Source organism: Rhinopithecus bieti, unplaced genomic scaffold (genome assembly GCF_001698545.2).
Source record: "Rhinopithecus bieti isolate Rb0 unplaced genomic scaffold, ASM169854v2 scaffold_3067, whole genome shotgun sequence".
Lineage (NCBI taxonomy): Eukaryota > Metazoa > Chordata > Mammalia > Primates > Cercopithecidae > Rhinopithecus > Rhinopithecus bieti.
The window spans coordinates 951,683-960,781 of record NW_016804208.1 but is presented as its reverse complement, the minus strand read 5'-3'; the positions used below and the strand labels follow the sequence as shown (position 1 = coordinate 960,781).

At 36.0% G+C, this 9,099-nt stretch overlaps 1 protein-coding gene across 10 annotated transcripts in view; it reads right to left on the bottom strand.

Moving 5' to 3' along the window:
• The window catches only part of NFIB (nuclear factor I B), a 252,781-nt gene that overhangs the window by 37,013 nt on the left and 206,669 nt on the right, over positions 1–9,099 (bottom strand). For 9 of the 10 annotated variants that reach the window (XM_017867183.1, XM_017867190.1, XM_017867181.1 and 6 more), the window contains 2 exons: positions 7,072–7,206; positions 1,658–1,842 (listed from right to left, as the gene is read on the bottom strand). In XM_017867183.1, coding sequence (XP_017722672.1) covers positions 1,658–1,842; positions 7,072–7,206 — 320 coding nt within the window. The remainder of the gene's footprint in view (positions 1–1,657; positions 1,843–7,071; positions 7,207–9,099) is intronic. The other variant, XM_017867182.1, reaches the window with a different exon arrangement.

Here is a 9,099-nt window from a genome sequence, read left to right as displayed (position 1 = left end):
GTAATATGCTTCTCTTAGAAGGTGATATGTATCTTGAAAAGTGAAGAAAAACTGAGAACAATATAGGCAGATTATCACCTAATATGCCCTCTTAACTTATAAAGAAATTGAAATATACGTAAAACAAGCAATGAATAATTAAAGAAACGTGTAACACTAAGGGCCTGATTTTAATTGCATAATTTTCCCCTAACAGTGCCTAATTAAGACATCAGTTAAAAAAAAAAATCCAATGGAACTCTAAGATTTTCCACACTGAATTAACGTTAAGGACTTTTAATGGATGTCTTAATTAGACTTTGTTATTCATGGAAATTCTACACAAATTAAAATCAGACCTTGTGTGCACTGTTCCCAGCTGAGTCTAGCAAAATGCTCTATGGAACTGAGACTTCTGAATCCATGTGCTGACAACAAATTTTATTTCTAAACGATATACTAAGATCCCACTCTTTTACTTAGCTGTCTTTAGTACTGCAGTCATGAAAAGTGCTACAACATTTTAACATTTTCTTCTAAAATACAAATAGTAATTTTAACTTCAAATTCAAAATTCAATATTGAGTTTAATGTCTTAGTCAAACTAAAAGTAATGATAACTTTTTAAGTAACCCAAAGGGGTCCTGGATATGTTGTTATTCTAAATTAAAAGTTCAGAAAGGACCATTTTGTTTCATTTTAACAAATTAAGACCAAAGGGATTTTTTTCTCCCCTTTCTTTGCTAATTATAAATTGATAGACACACACTATTTACTAGCATTTTAGGAAGTGTTCCACTGTAGTAATGATAGAATGTTTGTGAAAAATCTGCAAAGTATTAAAAGGTATAATAAGGAGTGGACAGGAGTCTTAGAGGTAAAGCAGCAAAGCTAAATACTAGATCATAATAACAAAATTACATGTTTTAGATATTACAATTATCGATAGCCCCAGGTCTGGTACAAAGACTGTCTACTTGATTGTGGAAAATGCTTATATACCAAATCGCGATGAAGTAACCTCTCGGTAGAAGAAACCGCATGTCTAGGGGAGTGAGAAACGCTCATGAGTCACTACACTTACACAATGAATCCCAAAAACCACTGCACAATGTTTACAAAAAAAAAAAAAAAAAAAAAGAAAGACGCTTCTAGTAATGTCACTCATTATTAAATGTAAGTCATGTCTCTACAAAGAATATTCAAGTAGTCATCAAACACTGAAAATGTTTACATTACCAAAGCTTATTTTAATACCTAATAGTTGGTCTATAAATACAACTGTAAGTTCTTTTGTGTGTGTTTATTTTAGCACATACCTTACTCCTGCCTGAAATAAGCACATTGTCTCTGTGTCAAACCAGGTATTTCAGAGGTGTGAACTCCAGCCCAGAGCTTTCCTGTCAATGTACTTTCTGCATAAACTTTCCCTTTAGTCAATGAAAATCCAAAAACATTAAACCATCTTCACAAATTTACCCTTTGGGGCAACACACTTCCTACCTGTCATTCAGCCACCTTTAAATAAAAACTTATTGAGTCACCAAGCAACTTCCTGAAGATGGATTTCAAGGTTTGACGTTCTGCCAGACACACTGTCTGACTAACCTTTGTGTCTCAGAATTAGACCTGTCCCATCTCCCTTAGGTGCTAATCTTATTTTCTCTCTTATTTTTACCTGGCTAGTTTGTGGACTGGATGGGTCATACGAAGGTACATAGTTCTTCAGAGTATCCTGAGGATTCAGGTGAGGAGGATATCTGATTGTTGGATGAGAAAAGTAGCTTGATGGGGCTGGAGGAAGGATAGCTTGTGTTGGAAATGGCAACGGTGAGGGTGGAGGTGGAGTTCGAGTTGAGATGACTGCAGAAGACAGAAAAGGAAAGATTGACTCGTCAGCTGGTTAACTTATTGGTCCATTCTGATCCTAAAGAATGCTGTGAAACTACAAAACTGGTAACCATTCATTTTTGTCGCCATGATGTAACCAAGCTCTCCTAAAACAACAGTTACTTCTTCACTTTTATTCTCAATACCAGTACTGCTAACTACACAGAGACAAAACATCACTCTAGAAAATGAACAATCTTGCTTCCTAGCTCTGTGAGTGGTTACAAAATAAGTTTCTCTTTTATAGGTTACATCAATACTTGATAAAACACTTCTTTGAGCGTTTATATCCCATTGAAAACATATTCTTTGATTATAAAATCTTTAGGCCGGGCGCAGTACCTCACACCTGTAATACCAGCACTTTGGGTGGCCGAGGCGGGTGGATCACCTGAGGTCAGGAGTTCGAGACCAGCCTGACCAACATGGCAAAACCCCATCTCTACTGAAAATATAAAAATTAGCCGAGCATGGTGGTGGGTGCCTGTAATCCCAGCTACTTGGGAGCTTAAGGCAGGAGAATCACTTGAATCCAGGAGACAGAGATTGCAGGGAGCTGAGGTCGCACCACTGCACTCCAACCTGGCGACAGAATAAGACTCTGTCTCAAACAAACAAACAAAAAACAATTTGTCTTGCAAATCCAGAGCAATTCACAGCATTAAGTAGAGGGCAAAAGACCCACAAATTTTCTGCCAAACTTAAAAAGTGAAATTCAATTTCAAATAAATCATTTCCCTATACATCCTACTTGGCAGTTGTTTAGAAGGAAAGACAATAACTAATACAACATCATCTCATGTCATTTATAATTGTCTGGTCATAGTAGAAATGCTTATGAACATTGAAACATAGAGCTGGAAACTCTCCTAATGAAAATGTTTCTTTCAAAACCAAAAGAGCTCTATTCTGCGACTATTTTCTTTCTACTTTAACTTCTACTATATGTTGCTTAAAAGATATTGCTAATGTAAAACCAAGAATAAAACACATATCACTGAAAATTTAAACTTTCACATAGGTAAGTATATCACTTTACCCATAAATCACATATTTTATAATATTTTTATAAAGGGAAATATATATAAAACACATGCAATGTGGACAATGTTCAATTTTACTATAACTTTTCAACATTAGTATTCTTATAATTTATTGTTCAGTTTTTGAAATATAAATCTTAAGTTTGAAAGATGGGGAAAGAGTATAATCATGTGATCATTATCTCTATAATGTTGAGAGAAATAATCATAGAAATACAAATTAAAATTACCAACAAATATATACAGAAGTGAAGAGTAAATGTCTTTCCATTTAATATTTCCCAATTCAAATGATAGGAAATTATAAATGATAAATGTCTAATGTTTTATGAGACAACAAAGAATATGAAAAAAATAAATTCTAACCATAACCTATAAAGGGAAATCGCCTGGAATGATTTATCTCCAACTTTCAAACTACGTGGGTTGTGGGTAGGGGGACCTGTTTGTGGGATGTATTGCTTACCTCTCCCAAAAAAAACTTTTTCAGAAAATACAAGAAATTAAGAATGTATATAATAGAAGAAATATAAGTTCAATTTTATAGTCACAACTTTGTTCTGTGAATGTCCACCAGGGCACTGTTTCTGAGAATTGTCTGTATTGCTCTTACAATACAGATCCCTTGGTCTACACACAGACCTAGGGGATCAGGACCTCTAGGGGTGAGGCACCAAAATGTATGTTTTAAATAAGTTCCCATGCAATCTTCCTACATACTGAAGTTTCAGCATCCTCCATCAAATGTATGCATTTCAGAGAACAAATACATATTTCTTAAAACAAAACTCTTTACTGAAGTATTACTTTATTTAAGAAGTATATCCATTTGAAAGTATCATTTAAGGAAATACAAACATCTAACAAAAATTGGGCATCTTTTACTTAGTGTCTAATTGCTCTTAATCTCAGCTCATTTTAACCATGATTTTTGCTCACATCTGTACACAAACCCTGGAAAGATATAAACATAGTTCCATCTTGGGTCCTTTAGGTTTTGAGGTTAATTTGGCCTTAACAGTTCTGGAGGAGATCTCTTTTCAACTGAAATTGCAGAAATCAAATCTGAACTCAAATCTATGGGCAACCTGACATGGTGCTTGCATGAGCTGTAGGTGGCCTGATATAACCGGGTAAAATGTCGTATTTGAAACTGAGAGTAAAAATGACTACCTTTTCCATAAAAGCCATTCTAGTCCTTTAAAAATAAGAAAAGCAGGCCAGGCATGGTGACTCATGGCTGTAATCCCAGCACTGTGGGAGGTCAAGGTGGGTGGAGTGGATCACTTGAGGTCAGAAGTTCGAGATCAGCCTGGCCAACACGGTGAAACCCCATCTCTACTAAAAATATACAAAAATTAGCTGGGTGTGGTGGTGACTGCCTATAATCCCAGTTACTCAGGAGGCCGAGGCAAGAGAATTGCTTGAACCTGGGAGGCAGAGGTTGCAGTGAGCCAAGATCACGCCACTGCACTCCAACCTGGGTGACAGAGTAAGACCCTGTCTCAAAAAAAAAAAAAAAAAAAAAAAAAAATAGAAAAAGAAAAAAAATAAGAAAAGCAAAATACAAGACAAAAAAAGTTTTCCTTTATTATGAAAGAATACATACCCACATATGTGTATTCCTTGCATACATTATTGCAAAGCCTTATTACTTGTCTTCTTTCCTTCAGTCTTGCTCCTTCCAATACATCCTTTACAGTGCTATGTGAATGACTTTTTAAAAATACCATTACAATCATGTAACTTCTCTGCTAAAAGTATTTCAATGGCTTCCTACTGCTTCTAGAATAAAATCCCAACAGCTTTTTCAGTACACACAACCTCATGTGCTCTGGGACCGAGTCCTGGATCACTTCTTTGGCCTCATCTCTGGCCAGAAGAAGAGATTTGTGGATCCTTGGCTATATGGCAGTTCCCTGCTGCAATGGCCTCTAATGCACTGATAGATGCCGTTGCCTCTGCCTCCCAGTTTGCCCGTCTGCCTCCCAGTTTGCCCCTTTTCCTCCTAGTTAGCCTCTCTGCCTCCCAGCTTGCTCCTCTTCCTCCTAGTTTGCCCCTATGCCTCCCATGTTGCCCTTCTTCCTCCTACTATGTCCCTCTGCCTCCCAGGTTGCCCCTCTTCTTCCTAGTTTATTGTTCCTTCTTGTGGTGAACTTTGCCATCACACTTCTTCAGGTTATCTAATCCTTCTTCAGGTTATCTAGTCATGTTCAGATTAGATGCCCAGCCAATGACGTGGCCCCATTCTCTCCCCACTATATCCTGAACTCTTTAAGGGCAGAAAAGATCTTTTGTGAACAAGATGCCTACCACAGGTCCTAATATACAGATACAAAACAAATACCGGGTGAAGGAACAAGATGGAGGGCTCATCTAGGTCTCTCCTGTTTCATTATATAAAAATATACTGCCTACTTTTTTTCACATGTTAGAAATAAGAATATTTTTATCAGGTGTCATAACAAATGGGTGATTTGACTTCTCAGTTAATTTTGTCCAAATATTCAATATTACAAACCTATGAAACAGTTATTGATTTTTTTTACCTATCTCAATGGTATAGGTAATAAATGCAAAAGTTCTTATACCACATTTAAGTTGTATAGTCCTCTCTCAATTTCATAATTTTTCAATGATAGCAATAAAGGCCATGCATTTTTTAAGTATAGCACCAATAAATATCAACATATACTTACAAACCAAAGCTAATAAGGACTTTATTTTAAAATATGTTACACTGTTTGCATAAAGATTTAAAAACCAGATTTGATTAGTTAGAAGGATGAGGAAGTGCCTAACTATAAATTTTAACCAATAACAGTTTCAACTATCTGAACAGTATCATATATAAAACTTATATATAAACTATAGTATATAAATATAGTACTATACCCCCACCACATACCTCTACTACATCATCCACCTCAACCCCCATCACCTATCACCCTCGGCATCACCCCACCACAACCGTACTGAGTATATAAACTGTATATATAAATATATAGTAAAACGTGATATATATAAGATATATATATATAAATATAGTATATCTACGTAACTGATATATACTATATAAATACGGTACGTATATACAATATTAGCGTACGTAATATATATATAACTTTTCCTACACTAAAATGCAGGTGCCTCTACTCCTCCTCTAGGAATTAAGAGTAATACGGGTAAAAAACAAAAAAAAGATATATAGTGTTAATTATTAGCAGTTATTCGTATCTCATTTTAATTTTGAAAGATTTGATATTAACTGTTGGTTAAAGTACAAATGTCAAATATTGGATTCATTTTTCTACTTAAATTAAGATATGAGACACAATATCAAGTGTACTAGCCCAAAGGACTTGGGCATATGAAACAATTGTCAAAGAAAAGTACCTTTATTCTCTGATTACTCTCAAATAGATAAATATCGATTTATATGTAGAAAATAACATCCACAGAAATAGTGCCTTGTATCTTAATGCCTTTAGAAATACTCTAAACTCAGCAACATAACTGAAATTCCATTTTTTCCTTAGTAAAATATCAGGACCAATCCTGAAGTTATAATAAAGACAGCTATGTACACATATTTTCCACATTCTTCTGATAACAATCTTTTTGATAAAGACAATTTAAAAATACATATTATAAATATTATTTACTTGTAAGACTTTGAAAATCTTATTTATTTATTTTTTTTGAGATGGAGTCTCGCTCTGTCGCTCAGGCTGGAGTGCAGTGGTGTGATCTCAGCTCACTGCAACCTTTGCCTCCTGGGTTCAAGTGATTCTTCTGCCTCAGCTTCCTGAGTAGCTGGGATTACAGGCACACACCACCATGCCAGGCTAATTTTTGTATTTTTAGTAGAGACAGGGTTTCACCATATTGGTCAGGCTGGTCTTGAACTCCTGACCTCGTGAATCGCCCACCTCGGCCTCCCAAAGTGCTGGGATTACAGGTGTGAGCCACTGCACCCGGAGAAAATCTTTTCTCATAAATCGAGAAGAAAAAATATTTGATCGGATTGTGCTCCTCCCCATTTGGGTTGAGAAAATATGCTTGCCATAGCTATATTTATAAACTTTTGCTCCATCCCTAAGGGTTTGGGCCCTACAGACAAGAAGGAGGCTTCTCCTCTATGCTTGAAACTCCTCACCACTGTGTGCAACTCCAGGTATTCCGGGATGGTGGTGCTGGGGGAAAGTGCTCAGTCTTGGGGAAGAATCCTGTGGAGATGCAGAGCTGAACAATGGCTTTTCAGGCTTCTTCATAGTAGTTGGAGAAGACATATCTGCGAGAAACAGAGAAAAACCCAAAGCTCTATGACCTTCTTAAGCTCTAAGGTTCATGTCAACATAATGAGAGATCTCATCTTCCAACATTTTAGTATTCTCATACTTTGGCTCTTCTATAAAATATATTCTGAATGTCAACGATCCAGCTATATTGGAGCTCTGAAATATTCGTTCAATCTCCACGGAAGCTAGCAGAAGCCTTCATTAAAATTATCATCAGACTTATTCCCATTACTAAATAAATCTTAAACTTCTAAAAAAAAAAACCCCAAAGTCTTGTTTCCTTTAGCCCCTTGGTTCACACAAAGGCCTTCTTTACCTCAGCATTTCATTCTTAAATTTATATGATTCAGAAGATTGTCTTTCGATCTGGTGAGTACACTGTGAAAACAGAGAACAACTGGTGCAAATGTGAAAAACAACCTTCAGGTATGTTGGTCACAATATCACTGATTTCACAGCTTTTATGGAAAACTCATTCAATTGGTTAGCAAAAAATACATTTCTTAATTTGCTCATTCTGCAAATGTTTACTGGGTTTCTCTATTGGCCCGCGATAATGAAGATGTTAAAGAAATTAAAAGTAATTCCTGCTTTAGGGATGCTCACTGTTGGTGAGGAGGAAAATGATGAGAAGAAAATGGTTGTGAACAGTTGAGAGGTACAATGTATGTTGAGAGCATTTGCTGCTATATCCCCAGCTACGATGTACAGGACAGAGATCATCTCAGTCTCCCCAGGATGAGGAAGGTATTTCCCATTGGCACCATTTTCAAAATGTGAATGGGGATGACATTCTCAGAGAGGAAATGCTCAGAAAAAAAAGATGGCATAAAATACACAAGTAAACAGTGTGTGGAGTGGTGAAAGATGAAGAAGAGGAGCAAGCCTCTGGCAGGTCCCACAGGCTGCTGGGTCTCCAGCTTCCTGTACAAACATCTGAATGCTTACCCTCATGGGAGAAACGCCATAGATGGGCGAAACATGATCACAATGACAGCTTAGAGCAATCCCCCCAGAAACCACATGGAGGGTGGACTGGCCAAAACAGAGACAGAAATCATGAAGACCACTTTAGAAGACAGATTCATGAATACATTCATTCCAGAAATACTTGTTCAAGACCGAATTTATGCCACACACTGTACTAGCCTGGGACACAGTGGTGAACTGGACTCACTTTCGGCTCCTTTAAAGCTTAAAATCTAGTGAGGCGATATGGACAAGTAAGAAGGAATTGCAAAAGGTGCTGTGATAGGAAAATAATTCAGAGATTTCAGGCTTCTTTCATTCATTCATTTCATAAATATTTAATACTGCCAAAAGATAGATCATGAGAGCTTGAAATAAGAATCATGATAGAGCTAATGCAATAAATATTTTAACAGGATTCACTCAATTAAATTATTAAGTGATGTAGACTGTTATCATCTTAGTTGACTAAGAGACTATACCATGCAGTTTGTTGGAATAAATAGGGAGTTTAGAGATGTGCCTTGCTTTTAACATCTTGAGTTATGTTGACTTGAATGAAAGTTTATCAACTTATAGTAAAATGTTATAAAATGATATGAGCTATAAAATTTGTATTTTATTATGAAAATGTTAACTGTACTCACAAGTAGACAGAATTGTAATGAATCCTCATGTACCGATAACCCAACTTCGGCAATGATCAACTCATAACAAATCTTATTTCATCTTTATCCCTATCTACACTTTCTTTCCCTGTGGTACTTTGAAGCAAATCCCAGATATCATACAATTTTGCTTCTCAGTATTTCAGCATGTATCTCTAAAAGAAAATAAATCTTTATTAAAAGAAAAAAAAACAAAACTGTATTACACATCAAAATGTACACAATTTGCACTTTTAAGTTTTTTTGAAA